General features: G+C 42.4%; 1 protein-coding gene across 6 annotated transcripts in view; it reads left to right on the top strand.

The window, feature by feature from the left end:
• Positions 1-22,219, top strand: part of nalcn (sodium leak channel, non-selective) — a 295,191-nt gene that overhangs the window by 140,766 nt on the left and 132,206 nt on the right. For all 6 annotated transcript variants that reach the window (XM_036958513.1, XM_036958511.1, XM_036958509.1 and 3 more), the window contains one exon: positions 17,293-17,484. In XM_036958513.1, coding sequence (XP_036814408.1) covers positions 17,293-17,484 — 192 coding nt within the window. The remainder of the gene's footprint in view (positions 1-17,292; positions 17,485-22,219) is intronic.

Below are 22,219 nucleotides of genomic sequence, written 5' to 3'. Positions count from 1 at the left end.
TATACGTATGCTTGTCTGTGTGTGTATGTATGTGTGTCTGCATATATGTTTGTGTGTGTGTGTGTGTGTGCATTCATGTGCCAGTGTGTGTGTATGCATGCTTGTGTGTGCGTGCGTTCATGCCTGTGTGCGTGTTTGTACGTGCGTGTGTGTGTTTTGGTAGCATCTGTTGAGAGAAGCAGGCAGGATCAGGTCGGCTCATGTTGACAAGCCTCATTAAGAACAAGAAGCTGTGAGGGAGTCATTCTGCCATACTCACAACAGGAGAGACAAGAGGGCCGCTGCATGATTCTAACATCAAGGTGACAGGTTTAAGTCCCACAAGGTGCTGGTCACACCAATATTTCAGGTTGAAGTCCCATAAAGTGCTGAGAAAACCAAAGCTGTATGTTCAAGGCTCAACGGGCTGGCAACACCAATGTTGTGGGTTCAAGTCCCACAATGTTCTGGCAACACCAATGTTGTAGGTTCAAGGCTGCATGTTCAAGTCCCATAAGTTGCTGGCAACACCACTGTTGTAGGTTCAAGTCCCACAAGGTGCTGGAAACACCAAGGTTGTAGGTTAAAAGCCGATGGTGCTGGAAACACCAAGGTTGTAGGTTCTTCCCATAAGGTGCTGGCAACCCCAATGTTGTAGGTTAAAGTCCCATTAGGTGCTGGAAACACCAAGGTTGTAGGTTCAAGTCCCAAAGGGTTGGCAATTTTATGGGCTCAAATCTCACATGATATACTCAGTATTTTTGTAGATTTTGCAATATAAAGGTAATAGGTTCAAGTCCCGTTAGGACAACACATTATCAATACTATGGGTTCATTGTCCCTTTCGATAACAGTGTCTACTAAATTAGACTGTATTGTATTATGAAAGTCCATGAGAGGTCCATTGCTTTGGAGGCCAAAAGGTATTGTAGCGAACTCCTTATTGAAGAAGAGACTGCATTTTACCCAGATGCCTATATGAAGATTTAGGAAAAAGCTGCAGGCTTACCAAACCAAATTGATATGGGACAAACAGGTTTTTTTCTTTCAGGATCTTCTAGAATCCTCTGTGTGAGGAATTAGCCCAAAGAGAGAGGCATTTGTTCAGTGTATTCCTTAAATCTTTTTACGATGGGGCATTTCACTTTGAAAGGTCAGACTGAGCTGATTGTCATCCGGTCTGGTCAAAATGTCACATACATTACACAAACACACACACTGTTTAATCACAGGAATGGTTACGCCTCTCCAGTATTTTACCTAAGTGCTGGCCATCTGCTAAACAGCCGGTAACATCCAGCTACTTTTTCCATTTCAAATCTTTTCAAATAAAAATGTACATTTGTTTGTCAGAAAAGTCAGTTGAGCCCTCTCCAGCAAGAATGAACCACATACGACATATTCTAGTGATCTATTGATAAGACAGGCGCTTGTCAGTCACAAAGCAAGCGATGAACGGGAAACACTTCTGGTTTGACAGTCTGCTGTCTGTCCCACCTCCCGCTACCTGTGTGATTTGTATTCCGTCACGGCTGGTATATCGATGTTACCACACGCGGAGGATAAAATAGACTTTCCACCATCTCAACATCCCTCTAAGGCTAGCTTCCTAGCCCCGGCCTGCTAGCTGTCTGAATCGCCATGTCTCCAGCCAGCCCAACCACTCACTGGACCCCTATGATCACTCGGCTACGCATGCCTCTCCCTAATATCAATATGCCTTTTCCATTACTGTCCTGGTTAGTGATTATTGTCTTATTTCACTGTATAGCCTCTAGCCCTGCTCAATATGCCTTAACTTCTTGTGAATAGCAATCCCGGATCCGGGAGCGTAATCATAGCCTCAAACGAATTAGCATAACTCAGCGGACATAAATACCCCTAGAAAATGTTCTGGCAGCAGGCAACATTTTCACGAAAATAAGAAAAGCAATCAAATTAAATCATTTACCTTTGAAGAACTTCGGATGTTTTCACTCAGGAGACTCCCAGTTAGATAGCAACCATTCCATCTCCAACGACCAGTTCTGATAGTCTTTAGCCCGTACCCTTATCCTACCCCTCCTCTCTTCCTCTGGTGATGTAGAGGTTAATCCAGGCCCTGCAGTGCGTAGCTCCACTCCTACACCCCAGGTGCTCTCATTTGTTGACTTCTGTAACCGTAAAAGCCTTGGTTTCGTGCATGTTAACATCAGAAGCCTCCTCTCTAAGTATGTTTTATTCACTGCTTTAGCACACTCTGCCAACCCGGATGTCCTAGCCGTATGTGAATCCTGGCTTAGGAAAACTACCAAAAACCCTGACATTTCCATCCCTAACTATAACATTTTCCGACAAGATAGAACTGCCAAAGGGGGCAGTGTTGCAATCTACTGCAGAGATAGCTTTCAGAGTTCTGTCTTACTCTCCATTCCTGTACCCAAACAATTTGAGCTTCTACTTTTAAAAACCCAAGTCTCACACCGTTGCCGCTTGCTATAGACAACCCTCTGCCCCCAGCTGTGCTCTGGACACCATATGTGAACTGATTGCCTCCCATCTATCTTCAGAGCTCATGCTGCTAGGTGACCTAAACTGGGATATGCTTAACACCCCGGCTATCCAATCTAAGCATGATGTCCTCACACAAATTATCAATGAACCCAACATGTACAACTCCAAATCCATAAACACGGGCACCCTCATAGATATCATCCTAACCAACTTGCCCTCCAAATACACCTCTGCTGTTTTCAACCAAGATCTCAGCGATCACTGCCTCATTGCCTGCATCCGTAATGGGTCTGTGGTCAAACGACCACCCCTCATCGCTGTCAAACGCTCCCTAAAACACTTTCTAATCGACCTGGCCCGGGTATCCAGGAAGGATATTGACCTCATCCCATCAGTAGAAGATGCCTAGTTATTCTTTAAAAGTGCCTTCCTTACCATCTTAAATAAGCATGCCCCATTCAAAAAATTTAGAACCAGGAACAGATATAGCCCTTGGTTTTCTCCAGACCTGACTGCCCTTGACCAGCACAAAAATATCCTGAGGCGTTCTGCATTAGCATCGAATAGCCCCCAGTGATATGTAACTTTTCAGGGCAGTTAGGGACCAATATACACAGGCAGTTAGGAAAGCTAAGGCTAGCTTTTTCAAGCAGAAATTTGCATCCTGTAACACAAACTCAAAAATGGTCTGGGACACTGTAAAGTCGATGGAGATTAAGAGCACCTCATCCTAGCTGCCCACTGCGCTGAGGCTAGGAAACCACCGATAAATCCACTATAATTGAGCATTTCAATAAGCATTTTTCTACGTCTGGCCATGCTTTCCACCTGGCTACCCCCACAGCAACTCCCCCAAGCCTCCCCAAGCCTCCCCCATTTCTCCTTCACCCAAATCCAGCTAGCTGATGTTCTGGAAGAGCTGCAAAATCTGGAACCCTACAAATCAGCCGGGCGAGACAATCTGGACCCAATCTGGATCCTCTGAGATTCCCAAAGATTGGAATGCTGCCGCGGTCATCCCCCTCTTCAATGGGTGAGACACTCTAGACTCAAACTCCTTCAGACCTATATCTATGCTACATGTTACGGAGTAATGGTTCATATGCTATTTACTGTGCTTTGATTGACGATCAGTGTTGACCAATTTATAGGTGTTGAATTGACTGAGTATAGTCGATAACCTATATCCTTTTACCATTCATAAATCATACAACGTAGTTATATGTCCATAGTATCGCACTGAGACAAGTAAACCAAAGATCTTGTTTGAATTCTCCTATGCTTTGTAGCCCATGTCAGGACTTCTCAGACAGTGACACTAAAGTGAGTGACTGGTCAGTGTACTGTAACCTACCAAATCACATCGGTAAGCGAGACACTCATTTGGCTCCCTATTTTGCATACTGTTAGTCTTTTTAGCAATTATCTGCAGATAAATTATAAAAGTCGATGAAGATGGTGAATCCTCCCTGCAGGAACAATAGGTACTGGAGATAGAGCCTCATTCTGGTCCAAATATTAAGGATAATTTTACCTAAAATTATGTCTAATCAGAAAGATATAGTACTTAAGACTAAGCTTTTTATTTCTTCAATTTGACCTTTCATTTATTTTTCAAGATGAAGTGGGCTATCTACCTAATTTTTGTTTTACTAAAATGCATAATTTGAAAAACATAATTGTTGTAATTCATATCTTGTAGTAAAACTCTAAAGGCAACTTTAATTTCAACAGAAGGTGTAATGTTAAAAAAGGTTACATTTTCTCCACTTACGCAAAAATAGTAATGACCATATAGGCCTCGACAATATCCAAAATACCTAACAATACACTGAATTCATAACTCAAATAAGTAATTTAAATTGTAAAGCATTTCTACACAATACCACAATAAATCATACTTTTTATTGCATGTATATAATGTCTCTTGACTTACATGAGCAAAACATACATAAATATTTTCATGGTGGAACATTCATTTTTATTTTTTTAACCTTTATTTAACTAGGCAAGTCAGTTAAGAACAAATTCTTATTTTCAATGACGGCCTGGGAACAGTGGGTTAACTGCCTGTTCAGGGGCAGAACGACAGATTTTTACCTTGTCAGCTCGGGGATTTGAACTTGCAACCTTCCGGTTACTAGTCCACCGCTCTAACAACTAGCCTACCCTGCCGCCCCAGGGTAGCCTCATGGTGTGGAGGGGAAAATAACAAAAAGAAGAGAAGGAAAAGGATGGCATGTCCAGAGTCAGTACCTCTGAAAAAAAGATGTCACACATCTCTGTCATTTACGAGTTCCAACCCGTTTTTGCTATTTAATTACTTGTTTTGTGTTTATCTAAACATTTTTTTTTATACATAACGTTCATACAGTGGAGAGAAAAAGTATGTGAACCCTTTGGAAATACCTGGATTTCTGCATAAATTGGTCATAAAATTTGATCTGAACTTCATCTAGGTCACAACAATAGACAAACACAGTCTGCTTAAACTAATAACACACAAACAGTTATACGTTTTCATGTCTTTACTGAACACACCGTGTAAACATTCACAGTGCAGGGTGGAACAAGTATGTGAACCCCTGGATTTAATAGCTGGTTGACCCTCCTTTGGCATCAATAACCTCACCAAACATTTTCTGTCGTTGCGGATCAGACCTGCACAATGGTCAGAAGGAATTTTGGACCATTCCTCTTTACAAAACTGTTTGAGTTCAGCAATATTCTTGGGATGTCTGGTGTCAACTGCTCTATTGAGGTCATGCCACAGCATCTTAATCTGGTTGAGGTCAGGACTCTGGGCCACTCCAGAAGGCGTATTTTCTTCTGTTGAAGCCATTCTGTTGTTGATTTACTTTGATTTGGGTCGTTGTCCTGTTGCACCACCTAACTTCTGTTGAGCTTCAATTGGCAGACAGATAGCCTAACATTCTCCTGCAAAATGTCTTGATAAACTTCGGAATTCATTTTTTCTGTTGATGATGTCAAGCTGTCCAGGCCCTGAGGCAGCAAAGCAGCCCCAAACCATGATGCTCCCTCCACAATACTTTACAGTTGGGATGAGGTTTTGATGTTGGTGTGCTGTGCCATTTTTTTTGTTGTGTGTTCCTTCCAAACAACTCAACTGTAGTTTCATCTGTCCACAGAATATTTTGCCAGTAGCGCTGTGGAACATCCAGGTGCACTTTTGCAAACTCCAGACGTGCAGCAATGTTTTTCTGGACAACAGTATCTTCTTCTGTGGTGCCCTCCCATGAACAACATTCTTGTTTAGTCAACAGAGATGTTAGCATGTTTAGTCATCAGAGATGTTAACATGTTCCAGAGATTTCTGTAAGTCTTTAGCTGACACTCTAGGATTCTTCTTAACCTCATTGAGCATTCTGCGCTGTGTTCTTGCAGTCATCCTTGCAGGACGGCCACTCCTAGGGAGAGTAGCAACAGTGCTGAACTTTCTCCATTTATAGACAATGTGTCTTACCGTGGACTGATGAACATCAGAGATACTTTTGTAACCCTTTTCAGCATTAAGTCAACAATTCTTAATCTTAGGTCTTCTGAGATCTATTTTGTTCGACTCATGGTTCACATCAGGCAATGCTTCTTGTGAATAGCAAACTCACATTTTGTGAGTGTTTTTAATAGGGCAAGGCAGCTCTAACCAACGTCACCAATCTCTTCTCATTGATTGGACTCCAGGTTAGCTGACTCCTGACTCCAATTAGCTTTTTGGAGAAGTCATTAGCCTTGGGTTTCACATTTTTCCGATCTACACTGTGAATCTTTAAATGATGTATTCAATATAGACAAGAAAAATACAATAATTTGTGTAGACTGTTCTGTTTGTCTATTGTTGTGACTTAGATGATGATCAGAACAAATTTGATGACCAATTTATGCAGAAATCCAGATAATTCCAAAGAGTTCACATGCTTTTTCTTGCCACTGTATGACTGCCAATAACCTCTGGACATAAGATAGACAGTTACTAACCTTGATTTTGACTTTAAATCTGACTTCAACTGCAACTTTGCTGTTCCCTTGTTCATACCAGACCCATTCCTTTGTTTCATGGGCTACCAAAACGTGCCGGCATCCTGGTGAGGTTGAGCCGAAGAGAATATCGGCCAGCACTCCCCTACGTTCTATTGCCAAATGTCCAGTCACTTGAGAACAAGATGGATGAGTTTTGTTCGAGAGTCTCCTATCAAAGACTTGAAAAGCTGCAATATTATATGTCTTGCAGAGACGTAGCTGGATTACTCTAGGTCAAATCAGCTACAAATCAATTGACAAATCAAAAATTATTTGTCAATTGCGCCAAATACAACAGTTGTAGACCTTACCGTGAAATGCTTACGTAAGGGCTTTTAACCAACAATGCAGTTTAAGAAAATAGAGTTAAGAAAATATTTACAAAACAAACAAAAAAAAGTTACACAATAAAATAACGATAATGAGGTGACTATAAAGTGACTCTAAATAGATAATAAACAGTGAGTAGCAGCAGTCTAAAAACAAAAGTGGGGGGTGTCAATGCAAATAGTTGGGGTGGCCTTTTGATTCATTGTTTAGCAGTCTTACTGCTTGGGAGTAGAAGTTACTAAGGAGCCATTTGGACCTAGACTTGGCCTTCTGGTACTGCTTGGGAGTAGAAGTTACTAAGGAGCCATTTGGACCTAGACTTGGCCTTCTGGTACTGCTTGGGAGTAGAAGTTACTAAGGAGCCATTTGGACCTAGACTTGGCCTTCTGGTACTGCTTGCCGAGCGGTAGCAGAGAAAACAGTCTATGACTTGGGTGACTGGAGTCTTTGGGAAGAAATGTTGCCCTTCCTCTGACACCGCCTAGTTAATAGGTCCTGGATGTCAGGAAGCTTGGCACCAGTGATGTACTGGGCTTACGCACTACCCTTTGAAGTGCCTTTTGGTCGGAGGCAACCGGTCAGGATGCTCTATGCTGTAGAACATTTTGAGGAAATCTTTTCAGTCTACTGAGGGGGAATAGGAGTGGTCGTGCCCTCTTCACGAATGTCTTGGTGTGTTTAGACCGTGATAGTTTTTTGGTGATGTGGACACAATCGATGAGAATGGGGGCGTGCTCGGCCCACCTTTTCCTGTTGTCCACAAACATCTCCTTGGTCTTCATCACGTTAAGGGAGAGGTTGTTATCATGGCACCACACTGACAAGTCTCTGACTACAGCTCAGTGTTCAACAATATTGTGCCCATAAAGCTCATCACTAAGCTAAGGATCCTGGGACTAAACACCTCCCTCTGCAACTGGATCCTGGACTTCCTGATGGGTCGCCCCCAGGTAGTAAGGGTAGGCAACAACACATCTGTCATGTTGATCCTCAACACAGGGGCCTCAGGTCTGCATGCTTAGTCCTCTCTTGTACCACATGTTCACCCACGACTGCATGGCCAAGCACGACTCCAACAACATCATTAAGTTTGCTGACGACATTAACGGTGGTAGGCCTGATCACCAACAGTGGTGTTAGACTGTCAGTGTAGTGTGTGTTAATATAGTTTGTGCATATACACTCCCTATAGGGAGGAGATCAGAGACCTATCAGTGTTGTGACAGGACAACAACTTGTCCCTCAACGTGAGCAAGACAAAGGAGATGATTTTGGACTACATGAAAAGGAGGGCCGAACACGGCCCAATTCACCTCGACGGGGCTGTAGTGGAGCAGGCTGAGAGCTTCAAGTTCCTTCGTGTCCACATCACCAACAAACTAACATGGTCCATGCACACCAAGACAGTCATGAAGAGGGCACAACAAACCTATTCTCCCTCAGCAGACTGAAAATATTTGGCATGGGTCCTCAGATCCTGAAAAGGTTCTACTGCTGCACCATTGGTTGCATCACTGACTGGTATGGCAACTGATCGGCCTCCGACCGCAAGGCACCCAGTACTTCACTGGGGCCAAGCTTCCTGCCATCCAGGACCTCTATACCAGGCGGTGTCAGAGGAAAGCCCTAAAAGTCCATGACTAGGGTGACTCCAGCCACCCTAGTCATAGACTGGTCTCTCTGCTACCGCACGACAAGTGGTACCTGAGTGCCAAGTCTAGGTCCAAGAGGCTTCTAAACAACTTCTACCTCCAAGCCATAAGACTCCTGAACATCTAGTGACTACCCAGACTATTTGCAGTTCACCTCCCTTCTCACCCCCTCTTTACACAACTGCTACTCTCAGTTGGCATCTATGCATAGTAACTTTAATAACTCTACCTACATGTACATATTACCTCAACTAACTTCCTGACTGGTGGCATCACTGCCTGGTATGGCAACTGCTTGGCCTCTGACCGCAAGGCACTACAGGGGGTAGTGCTTACGGCCCAGTACATCGCTGGGGCCAAGCTTCCTGCCATCTAGGACCTCTATATCAGGCATTCTCAGTGGAAGGCCCTAAAATTTGCCAATGACTCCAGCCACCCTAGTCATAGACTGTTCTCTCTCCTACCGCACAGCAAGCGGTACTGGAGCGTAAAGTCTAGGTCCTAAAGGCTTCTTAACAGCTTCATCCCCCAAGCCATTAGACTCCTGAACAGCTAATCAAAGGGCTACCCATACACCTCTTTTACTCTGCTGCTACTCTCTGTTTATAATCAGAGTGTCTCTGTCCAGTGTCTGTGTTCTCTTGTCCATCTTAATATTGTATTGGTCTGTCTGAGATATGGCTTTTTCTTTGCAACTCTGCCTAGAAGGCCAGCATCCCGGAGTCACCTCTTCACTGTTGTCATTGAGACTGGTGTTTTGTGGGTACTATTTAATGAAGCTGCCAATTGAGGACTTGTGAGTCTGTTTCTCAAACTAGCAACTATTACTTGTCCTCTTGCTCAGTTGTGCACCGGGGCCTCCCACTCCTCTTTCTATTCTGGTTAGAGACAGTTTGCGCTGTTCTGTGATGGGAGTAGTATACAGTGTTGTATGTTTTGGTAATTTCTCGCATGGAATAGCCTTCATTTCTCAGAACATTTCTCAGAACAAGAATAGACTGACGGGTTTCAGAAGAAATTCTTTGTTTCTGGCCTTTTTGAGCCTGTAATCAAACCCACAAATGCTGATTGCTCCAGACACTCAACTAGTCTAAAGAAGGCCAGTTGTATTGCTTCTTTAATCAGGACAACAGTTTTCAGCTGTGCTAACATAATTACAAAATTATTTTCTAATGATCAATTAGCCTTTTCAAATTATAAACTTGGATAAGCTAACACAATGTGCCATTAGAACATTGGTTGCTAATAATGGGCCTCTGTACGCCTATGCAGATATTGCATAAAAAATCAGCCGTATCCAGCTACAATAGGCATTTACAACATTAACAATGTCTACAATGTAATTCTGATCAATTTGATGTTATTTTAATGGACAAAAAATGTAATTTTCTTTCACAAACGAGGACATTTCTAAGTGACCCCAAACTTTTGAACGGTAGTGTATATGCACAAACTATATTAACACACACTACACTGACAGTCTAACATAAAACCCACACACGTTCACACATGAAAACACATACACGTATACCGACAACACAAACACACATACATTCACACTCACACACACTTTTCCACTCATCATATGCTGCTGCTACTCATTTTACATGTACATTTTAGTAATTTAGCAGACACTCTCGACCTACAGGAGCAATTGGGGTTAAGTGCCTTGCTCAAGGGCACATCCTCAGAGTTTTCACCTAGTCGGCTCGGGATTTCAAACTAGCGACTTTTCGGTTACTAGCCCAACGCTCTTGAGTCTCCTTCTCTGTTCTTTTGTTTTTAAACTATTGTTATTATTTACAATCCTGATTCCTTGTCACTTAACCCTGCCTTCATGTTCACGTATATCTCAAATACCTCATTCCCCTGCACATTGATCTGGTACTTGTACTCCATGTATAAACAATTCTGAACATCTTCCTAATATTGAGTTGCACTCCCTTTTCCCCGCAGAACAGCCTCAATTGGTCGGGCATGGACTCTACAATTTTTCAAAGGTGTTCCACAGGGATACTGGCCCATGTTGTTTCCAATGCTTCCCACAGTTGTGTCAAGTTGGCTGGATGTCCTTTGAGTTTTGAACCATTGTTGATACACACTGGAATCTGTTGAGTGTGAAAAAGCCAGCAGCGTTGCAGTTCTTGACACTCTAAAACCGGTGCGTCTGGCACCTACTACCGTACCCCGTTCAAAGACACTTAAATATTTTGTCTTGCTCATTCACCCTCTGAGTGGCACACATACACAATCAATGCCTCAATTGTCTCCAGGCTTAAACATATATATATGTTTTTACCTAACTCCTCCCGTTCATTTACTGTGATTTGAAGTGGATTTAACAAGTGATATCAATAAGGGATAGTATCTTTCACCTGGATTCACCTGGTGGTCAGTCGATGTCATGGAAAGAACAAGTGTTTCTAATGGTTTGTACACTCAGTGTAAAGCTTAGTTGTTGTGTATTTTATTATTCTGGTTTTTATTACTTTTTTTCCATGGTTTTTTACTGCATTGTTTGGAAAGGCTCGTAAGCAAGTCTGAAATATATGGTCAACTTTCATTTCTAGCTAATCATTTATTTATAGTAGTGTGGTTGTGCTGGTTGTCCAGCAGAAGGGGCCGCTCGCTCTAGTGGTTGCTTCACGAGCTCTCACTGCTGTAGTTCCCACGCTAGCTTGTCAGTTGAATGAGTGACAAGCCAACCGTAAAAATGTGTTTCAATAAAAATGGACATGATTTCTCTTTGTACTTCATGCCACAAACCGACTTTGTTTAATTGTCAAGAAGACATGCACAGTTTTTAAAAGGGGTAAATTAGCTTTGCTGAAAGGACAGCAACTTTTGATGAACAGATCAACCTCTGCTGCTGAGAAATGGACATGAGATTACATGCTTCTTGGCTAGGCATAAGAAGGCCTTTACCCTTTTGCAGACATAGTGAAAGAGTGCTTTTTGTGTTCAGCATAAATAATGTGCTTCACTAGCAAACATGCTTCACTAGCAAACATGCAATTCTAAAGCACAAATACATTAACTTCATCTTTCTTACACAACCTTGATAAGAAGGGTTGAAGATATAGGAAAATACATTGGTAAGCAGCTAAACGAGGATACATCACTGGCTCCGTGTTTCAGCTTAGCATTTGACGAAAGCACAAATGTTTGTGACATTGCTCAGTTATGCGTATGGTTCCGGTCCCCTAAAGATACGTCTTATCGGAAATAAATATTGTGCTTATTACTGCAAAGTGAAACGGGAGGAGAGGATGTGTTGAATGCACTTCAGACCTTTATGAATGGGAACAATCTGAACTGGTACAATCTTGCATGTGTGTGCCCTGATGGAGCCCCAAAGAAAAGGGACTTGTCAGGCTGATGAGAAAGAGAGAGAGTATCCTCAACTTCGCTGCGTATCTTTGCATCATATATCAGGAGGTACTTGTTGCAAAACTCAAGAACAGAGAGTTGAAGATTGTGATGCAGCTGTTTGTACAAGTGGTCAACTTTAATGTTTCAATAGCACTGAATCTTCGCCATATTCGTAAACTGCGGCAGGAGTATGAGACAGAAAATGGCGACTTGGTGATGTACAACGAGGAGAGATGGTTATCTCATGGCAGAGTACTTGAGCAGTTTGTGTCTCCTCCCCCAAATATGCAAATGCCTCTCAACCAAGGGGAGAGACGAGCCAGACTTGGAGAATCCAGAATGGGATAATTAAGTATGCCACATTGACTGACCTCACCTGCCAATGCACTGAATCTCAATCTCCAAGGGGAGAGACAAGCCAGACTTGGAAAATCCAGAATGGGATAATAAAGTATGCCACATTGACTGACCTCACCTGCCAATGCACTGAATCTCAATCTCCAAGTGAATAAAAATCCACATAACCAGGGGTGGAATTGGGATGGGGAGTGAACAAAATATATTTTAGAATAGAATGTACGATTTTACAGTGGGATGTTCCCAGAGTGACTTTTTACCCTTCAATTTAATCCCTGTAGGTAACATGCTGTGTCGTCACAACGTTTCAAAACAAAATCACCACACTGTTCTTACCTGACAGACAGTTTGTGCACTTCCCAAAACTCAGAGCAGTCACCACAGATGACCAGAACTTTTGCAAATTTCAACTAGAATGTATTTGTGGAAGTGTTGGAGGAGCCAAGGGGGGAGTTTGAATCCAGATTCCAAGATGTACAGGAGTACAATGAGTTTTTCCATGTCGTTGAGACCCCTTCCAAGTCCCAGTGTCTTCTCTGGCCCCAGTTATCACAGGCCTCTCCCCTGACCGTGCTGCAGTGGAATGTGAAGTTGTTTAGCTTCTGGGAAATGACACCCTGAAAGCTGAGATGGGAACCGGTCTTTCCCACTTCTGGAACATGGTCCCTGACACAGAGTACCCAGCTCTGAAGCAGTGTGTGCTAAAAATTTATGTCCTTTTTTGTGAGCACATATACTTGTGAATCAACATTTTCAACCATGAACATTGTGAAGAGAAAAACACGAACAGACTGACCAATGCACACCTGTACTGCATTACAATGATTGCAATGACACAGTATTGTATGAGGAGTATCAAGGAGCAGCAGGCACAATTCTGCTAATCATACTATTAAGCAGGTTGCTCTTCAATAGGTGTGTTTATACATGGCTATTTGTTTTATGTGAAGAGTCAAGGTACAGCAGGTACACCTTCACTCATCAGGTTATTAAGCAGGTTGCTCTTCAATAGGTGTGTTTTTAACACAGCTAGGCCTATTTGTTTTATGTGAAGAGTCAAGGTACAGCAGGTATACCTCCACTCATCAGGTTATTAAGCAGGTTGCTCTTCAATAGGTGTGTTTATACATGGCTATTTGTTTTATGTGCTGCATTTGGAGTGTATTTTTATAAAATATTACATTAGCAGACAAAACTTCTTAATTGAGGTATGTTATTTCAATTTGAGGTTAACGCGGCGGCTCTCTCAGTGATTGAATTCTGCCGATTTGTGACTACCACTGCTCTAGAGGAGGACATCAAGGTGACGTTCAGGGCTAAAGTGAGGTTCCTAGGCAGGATGGCATCAAAAGACGGTTAAACCATAGACACAGCGGATGTGGCTCCTGTACAGACCTTGATGGAGAGACATCCAGCTACAGTAGGGGAACTCAGACAGGTGTTAGTGCTATTTTCCTAATACAGGTGAAGTTGGAAGTTCACATACACCTTAGCCAAATACATTTAAACTCAGTATTTCACAATTCCTGACATTTAATACTAGTAAAAACTCCCGTCTTAGGTCAGTTAGGATCCCCACTTTATTTTAAGAATGTGAAATGTCAGAATAAGAGTGGAGAGAATGATTTATTTCAGCTTTTATTTATTTCATCACATTCTCAGTTGGTCAGAAATGTATATACAGTTGTGACCAAAAGTTTTGAGAATGACACAAATATTAATTTCCACTAAGTTTGCTGCTTCACTGTCTTTAGATATTTTTGTCAGAGGTTACTCTGGAATACTGAAGTAGAATTACAAGCATTTCATGTCAAAGGCTTTTATTGACAATTACATGAAGTTGATGCAGAGAGTCAATATTTGCAGTGTTGACCCTTCTTTTGCAAGACCTCTTCAATCCACCATGGAATGCTGTCAATTAACTTCTGGGCCACATCCTGACTGATGGCAGCCCATTCTTGCATAATAAATGCTTGGAGTTTGTCAGAATTTGTGAGTTTTTGTTTGTCCACCCGTCTCTTGAGGATTGACCAAAAGTTCTCAATGGGATTAAGGTCTGGGGAGTTTCCTGGCCATGGCCCCAAAATATCAATGTTTTGTTCCCCGAGCCACTTAGTTTTCACGTTTGCCTTATGGAAAGGTGCTCCATCATGCTGGAAAACGCATTGTTCATCCCCAAACTGTTTCTGGATGGTTTGAGAAGTTGCTCTCGGGATGTGTTGGTACCATTCTTTATTCATGGCTCTGTTCTTATGCAAAATGTTGAGTGAGCCCACTCCCTTGGCTGAGAAGCAACCCCACACATGAATGGTCTCAGGATGCTTTACTGTTGGCATGACACAGGACTGATGGTAGCGATCACCTTGTCTTCTCCAGACAAGCTTTTTTCCCTGTACCTTTTGCAGAATATCAGTCTGTCCCTGACGTTTTTCCTGGGGAGAAGTGGCTTCTTTGCTGCCCATCTTGACACCAGGCCACCCTCCAAAAGTCTTCGCCTCACTGTGCGTGCAGATGCACTTACTCCTGTCTGCTGCCACTCCTGAGCAAGCTCTATACTGGTTGTGCCCCGATCCCGCAGCTGAATCAACTTTAAGAGATGGTCCTGGAGCTTGCTGGACATTCTTGGGAACCCTGAAGCCTTCTTCACAACAATTGAACCGCTCTCCTTGAAGTTCTTGATGATCGAATAAATTGTTGTTTAGGTGCAATCTTACTGGCAGCAATATCCTTGCCTGTGCCTTTTTGTTCAAAGTAAAGATGACGGCACGTGTTTCCTTGCAGGTAACCATGGTTGACAGAGGAAGAACAATGATTCCAAGCACCACCACCTATCAATCTTCCAGTCTGTTATTTGCACTCAATCAGAATGACAGAGTGATCTCCAGCCTTGTCCTCGTCAACACTCACACCTGTGTTAATGAGAGAATCACTGACATGTTGTCAGCTGGTCCTTTTGTGGCAGGGCTGAAATGTTTTTTGGGATTCAGTTAATTTGCATGGCAAAGAGGGACTTTGCAAATAATTGCAATTCATCTGATCACTCTTTATAACTTTCTGGAGTATATGCAAATTGCCATCGTACAAACTGAGGCAGCAGACTTGGTGAAAATGTATATTTGTGTCATTCTCAAAACTTTTGGCCTCAACTGTACACTCAATTAGTATTTGGTAGCATTGCCTTTAAATTGTTTAACTTGGGTCAAACATTTTGGATAGCCTTCCACAAGCTTCCCACAATTTGTTGGGTGAATTTTGGACCATTCCTCCTGACAAAGCTGGTGTAACTGAGTCAGGTTGGTAGGTCTCCTTTCTTGCACACACTTTTTCAGTTCTGCCCACAAATTTTCTATAGGATTGAGGTCAGGGCTTTGTGATGGCCACTCCAATACCTTGACCATGTTGTCCTTAAGCCATTTTGCCACGACTTTGGAAGTATGCCTTGGGTCATTGTCCATTTGGAAGACCCATTTGCAACCAAGCTTTAACTTCCTGACTGATGTCTTGAAATGTTGCTTCAATATATCCACATAATTTTTCTACCTCGTGATGCCATCTATTTTCTGAAGTGTACCAGTCCCTACTGCCGCAAAGCACCCCCACAACATGATCCTGCCACCCCCGTGCTTCACGGTTGGGATGGTGTTCTTTGGCTTGCAAGTCTCCCCCTTTTTCCTCCAAACATAACAATGGTCATTATGGCCAAACAGTTACATTTTTGTTTCATCAGACCAGATGATATTTCTCCAAAAAGTACGATCTTTGTCCCAATGTGCAGTTGCAAACCATAGTCTGGCTTTTTTATGGCGGTTTTGGAGCAGTGGCTTCTTTGCTGAGCGGCCTTTTAGGTTATGTCAATATAGCACTTTTTTTACTGTGGATATAGATACTTTTGGACCTGTTTCCTCCAGCATCTTCACAAGATAGAACAGTAGCCAATCAAATGCATGCATCTGACTTGCTCGAGAATTGAAAGACTAACAATTACAAAGTAGGCCCCGTTGTCTACACCCGTTGTATTCTACGATCAGAGCTCTGACCACGTCCGTACCAGACAGGTTAAACACGGGTCGATGGGGTCAAAAAAAGTCAATTATCATTATGCTATTCAGAGTTCAATCAGTATGCATCAGCTGTTTGGAGCAAGGGAAGGAACAGTAAGAAGACAAAGGAATATTTAGAAGTCCAAAGAAACATGCATAGTACCGACAACATTTCTTAACTTGATCCCAAAGCTAGTCCCAATGGCCACAGGAGTTTGCAAGACAGTACAAACAGATCTGGGACCAGTCTACATTTTGTCCTCTATAGACACTCACCTAGAAGTTAACACAGGAGGTCAGTAAAGCTGGAATGGTTGTTTTTATACTGCTACCAGTATTCTATATTTGGTTTGGGAACCTTGGGATACATTTTACACTAGGTAAACATGAACTATACACATCTGTTTGTGCTGTGTTCCCAAATCGTTTCGTTCATGTCATACCAAATATAATTTTTGGCATAACAATGTCCATAGGATTTAAAAAGACCACACAAACAGATGTGGGATCAGTCTAATCAACTACCAGCATTGTATTCTCCGTGGTTATTGGAAGGAGTACAGTACTTAAGAACGTTTTCTGAAAAGCTTTTTGTTAACATTTCATTGGAAGGTCTGCTTGTAAGTCAAACCTTTTGGACTTATTAGACTAATAGGTTTTGATCCTCAATAACATGAAGTAAATGCATTGGTATTATCATATTTGGGATGCTTTCTCAAAGCAATCTGGCTCATATATCAAATAAAACAAAGACAAATGGATTGCATAAAGAATTGGATATGTATAGCACTTTATTTCCAAGTTCTCCAAATGCTTATTTATTCATTGTAAAGGGGAACACTCGCCTCAAAATTATCTCTCCTCTCTCTCTCTCTCTCTCTCTCTCTCTCTCTCTCTCTCTCTCTCTCTCTCTCTCTCTCTCTCTCTCGCTCTCTCGCTCTCTCTCGCTCTCTCTCTCTCTCTCACTCACTCACTCACTCACTCACTCACTCACTCACTCACTCATAAAGACTTCCCTTCTCTCTCCACAGGTACTGCGAGTGGTGCGTCTGATAAAGATCTCCCCGGCACTAGAGGACTTTGTGTACAAGATATTTGGTCCCGGTAAGAAGCTGGGCAGCTTGGTGGTGTTCACAGCGAGCCTGCTCATAGTCATGTCAGCCATCAGTCTACAGATGTTCTGCTTCGTGGAGGAACTGGACCGATTTACCACCTTTCCCAGAGTAAGAGTTATTGGAAGCACAACTGGTATAATGTGTTATGATGCAGTCATAATGCATTATAAGACCTGTTCTAAGCATCTATGATCCCATTTTAATGTTAATCCTTCAGTGAATGATGTTGGCCTATTGTAGCTCATTCACTAGGGTAAGACCTAATTCACTCACTCACACACTCATTCACTTATGGTAATGAATGTTTGGGATGAGTTTAATATTACAGGCCACATTCCTGATTTGTCATTTTCTGAGCAACTGAACCTGTAGCATAAAAATGGGTTCCACTATTAACTCCCACTTTTCTCCCCACTGAACACTACCCATTCTTTTCTTCTTGAACACGTGATGCACAGGTGGAAATCTGGAAAAAGTCAGGAAAATCATGCTAGTGTGGTGGTATTTAATTTGTCGACAGATGTGGGGCCCACCGCCACCTCCTTTGATTTCTAAGTGCTCATCAGCTTCTTTCTTTCTCATTAGTCACATCCTTTCATCCACCCCCCCTCCCCGCCCCTTTTTCCCCCGCTTCCACTGATTCTAGCACAGTTGGACTTGGAGAGGTTCTCGTAAACAGATGCCGCTCTTCGTCTTCCCTTTTTCGGGACACATACACACATACATACACACACACAAACGAACAAACTCTCATATGGATTCACACATGGATTCACACCAACCACAAGTGCATGGACACACTCACATACACACACAGGCACATATGGGTACAGTCACACAGGGGCACATAATGCATACACGGCGCACACACCTCAGATTTAATGATGTCCCCTGCGGATAGATCTGTTGCTGGGTTTATCATTATCTGGCAGTGACTTGGGGTGTAGATTTAGGAGAGGAGAAGAGAGGGGAGCAGAGGGGAGAAAACAGGAGAGGGATCCGTCTTATTCTCTATCTCCAATAACCCCCTTAGCCCTCCCCCTCAGTTTTGTGCGATCCCGCGAGCCCCATCATGTCATAGTGGTATCCCAATTCAAGTTTGAGCGAGACGTAGTGCCTTTTCAACCCTCTAGTTGGTCCTCCAAACAAAGTGAATCGAGATGCAAACTTTCTTTCAAGTGGTAACCAAAACTCCAATGAAGCTCTGCGATCCAAGTTTGTAGAGTTGCTTCAGCAAAAATGACAGACAAATATACTAGGAGGGAAGCAAATGTAATTATAAGTAATTATAACTTCATCACAAATCATGCTTTGCTCAGAATGTTTGTGCAATACATTTCAACGACCAAAAACCACTTCTGGGTCATGAATCGGAAGGTACGCACTTATTTCTCAACCTCCCTGATCTGAAATATTACTTACCTGTTGCTGCTGACCGAGATTACCACCTGCAATGAAAAAGAGGAAGGACAGGGGGTCTCCAAGCTAGGATGAAAATGCTCCTCTTCCTAATATCTTGATGGCTAATGTCCAATCGCTGAAAAAAATACCATCAGTGCAAGGCTTCAATCACAGAGGGACATCAGGGAATGCTGTGCCATCGTTTTTACAGAGACATGACTTACGAACGATACACTCGACTGCTATTCAACCAGACAGCGTTTCCATTTTCCGTATGGATCGAACGGCGGTTTCAGATAAGAGTGAAGGGATATGTTTCCTCATTACTGGTCTACCAAAGTTGAAAACATCTCAAGCTCCTGTTCACTCGACATGGAGTTTCTTTTTTTCTCTGTTTGTTTTAACTTTTACCCCTATTTCTCGAATTTTGTGATCCAATTGGTAGTTACGGTCTTGTCCCACCGCTGCAACTCCTCTACGGACTCAGGAGAGGCGAAGGTCGAGAGCCATGCGTCCTCCGAAACACAAACCAACCAAGCCGCATTGCTCCTTGACACACTGCTCACTTAACCTGGAAACCAGCCGCACCAATGTGACGGAGGAAACACCGTCCTGCTGGCGACAGATGTCAGTTTTGGCCAAACCCTCCCCTAACCTGTATGTCCCTGGGCCAACTGTGCGCCACCTCATGGGTCTCCCGTTCATGGCCGGCTGTGACACAGCCTGGGATCGAACCCGGGTCTGTAGTGATTCCTCAAACACTGCGATGCAGTGCCTTAGACTGCTGCGCCCCTACGACCTGGAATTTCTGATGTTAAAATGCCGACCCCACTATATGCCAAGGTAATTCACGTGTCATTATCACATTGATGTATATACCGCCACAAGCAAACACCAAGTTGGCACTCAGCGAACTGTACAAAATCATGAGGCAGCAAGACTCCTCTCATCTGGAAGCAATCTTTATCATCGCAGGGAATTTTAATAAAGCACATAAAAAAATCTTAATAAAAATGTATCCTGCCCCTCAAAAAGATTTGCTGGACCATGTCATTTTGGAGTCAATTTTATTATAAATAAGAATATAATATGTTTCTTAACATTTCATCTGGATGCTAACGTGATTGCAGATAATCCTGATCATGATGAATGACAAAGTTACAGAGGAGATCATACCCCCAAGCTAAACTCTCACCATTACCAGTAACGGGGGAGGTTAGCATATCTTGGGGGTATGACTTTGACCCTCTGTAACTTGTGCAGCCAGGATTCATACAGTGAGCAAGTTATCCTCTTTCTCTCTGTTTATTGTACTGGTGCATGTGTGATCAAGTGTGTGTTGCTTTTGTGTGTTTGCCATTTCGCTGGCGATGCTTGTTTTCGGGTCGCGGATTGTGTTTGTGAACTCATTTTAGCTCACAAAAAGATTGTTGCATGGCTAATACTATACAGAAAAACACTGCAAAGAGTTCTATGAAGATTTAATAGATTTGCAGGAAAATAACTTTAAGACCACATTCAAAAACCATGTCTGAGGATTTCACAATTTCCCAACAACACTTCCAAGGGAAACTAGCTCTGAAACCAATCAAGACGCAATTTTTTTATTTTTTATTTGACCTTTATTTAACTAGGAAAGTGATTTAAGAACAAATGTTTATCTTCAATGACTGCCTAGGAACAGTGGGTTAACTGCCTGTTCAGGGGCAGAACAACATATTTGTACCTTGTCAGCTCGGGGATTTGAACTTGCAACCTTCCGGTTTCTAGTCCGACGCTCTAACCACTAGGCTACCCTGCCGCCCCAGTAACATTTGCCAGAAACTCCTGGCAAATCAACTCAAACCAGACCCCAAACTCATCGAGATGGAGAGGGCACATAGAAATGGCACTTTCTTCCCCGAAGGACGGCCCAGATCTATAGTGGTGAAACTGCTCAGGTTCAAAGACAAGGAGAAGATTCTCATAATAGCCAAGTGCCTGAAGGGAACAAAAATCTTAATCAATGAAGGTACGCCTCAAAATAAAGGAACTGCTGCCACAACTAATTGAAGAATGAAAAGTATGATCAGCTTGTTCTACGATTTTACACACACACACACACATGATTTTTTTCTACTTTGTTTCACATAACCTCATGGCCAAAAACAAACATTGCTCGAATTGTCAGTGCCCTCTGAAGTCTTCAGTTGTGTTATGCGGACTGTGTCAATGTGCATTCCAAAGGAAGTTCAGTCCTATTGATAAAACTAACACAAATGTATGGTTGTATTGGACATGTGAGACATGCACTTCTATTTCTCTGTTCCATTTTCTGGATGATTCCCACTGTGTAGTTGGACAGGATGTCAACCCTGATAACACGGTCTTGAACCCATTAGATATTAATGAAGCGAACGATAAATATAATGATTGTGTTGATCTAGATTCTAATTTCCTGAGATTTACCAGAGATGAGTCTATCACTTGCGATTACCACAATGTCAAGCAATTTAACAACCTGTATAGCAGTTTATCTAATTTTAACACAGAACCCAAACCGGCTGCACGTGTGTGCCATCGTGCGCCATCGTACATACATTTATTTTGGGTACCTGCTTCTATAAACCAATGAGGAGATGAGAGAGGCAGGACTTGCAGCGCGATCTGCGTCACAAATAGAACTGACTTCTATTTTAGCCCTTGGCAACGCAGACGCTCGTTGGCGCACGCGAGCAGTGTGGGTGCAATAATTGAATAATACAGATTTCTTTATTGTAGTAGGCTAACGTTCACATTAAAGACGGAAGATACTGAATGTGTCATGAAATGCAGCTGAAGTAACATAGCTAACTATTTTATTGCGTATAGTGTACAATGCCTACAATGCCATCAGAAAGTATTAATAACCCTGGACAAATTCCATGTTTTGTTGTTTTACGGCCTGAATTCAAAATCGATTAAATATGATAGAAATTAACCCATCTACACACAATACATCCTGACAATGTGACATTTTTTTTTAGAAATGTTTGCACATTTATTGAAATTTTAATTACAGTAATACCTCATTTACGTAAGTATTCACACCCCTGAGTCAATACGTTATATTAACCTTTGGAAGCAATTGCAGCTTTGAGTCTTTCTTGGTAAGTCTGTAAGAGCTTTGCACACCTGGATTGTACAATATTAGCTCATTCTTGGTTGGCTGTTGATCATTGCTAGACAGTCATTTTCAATTCTTGCCAAATATTTCCAAGACAATTTAAGTCAAAACTGTAACTAGGCCGCTCAGGAACATTCAGTGTTGTCTTGGTAAGCAGCTCCAGTGTATAATTGGCCTTGTGTTTTAGGTTATTGTCCTGCTTAAAGCTGAATGTGTCTTCCACTGTCTGTTGGAAAGCAGACTGAACCAGGTTTTCCTCCACGATTTTTGCTTGTGATTAACTGTATTCCGTTACTT

Source organism: Oncorhynchus mykiss, chromosome 22 (genome assembly GCF_013265735.2).
Source record: "Oncorhynchus mykiss isolate Arlee chromosome 22, USDA_OmykA_1.1, whole genome shotgun sequence".
In the NCBI taxonomy this organism is placed as follows: domain Eukaryota; kingdom Metazoa; phylum Chordata; class Actinopteri; order Salmoniformes; family Salmonidae; genus Oncorhynchus; species Oncorhynchus mykiss.
The sequence above is the reverse complement of the archived record's forward strand: the minus strand, read 5'-3'. Positions and strand labels throughout refer to the sequence as shown.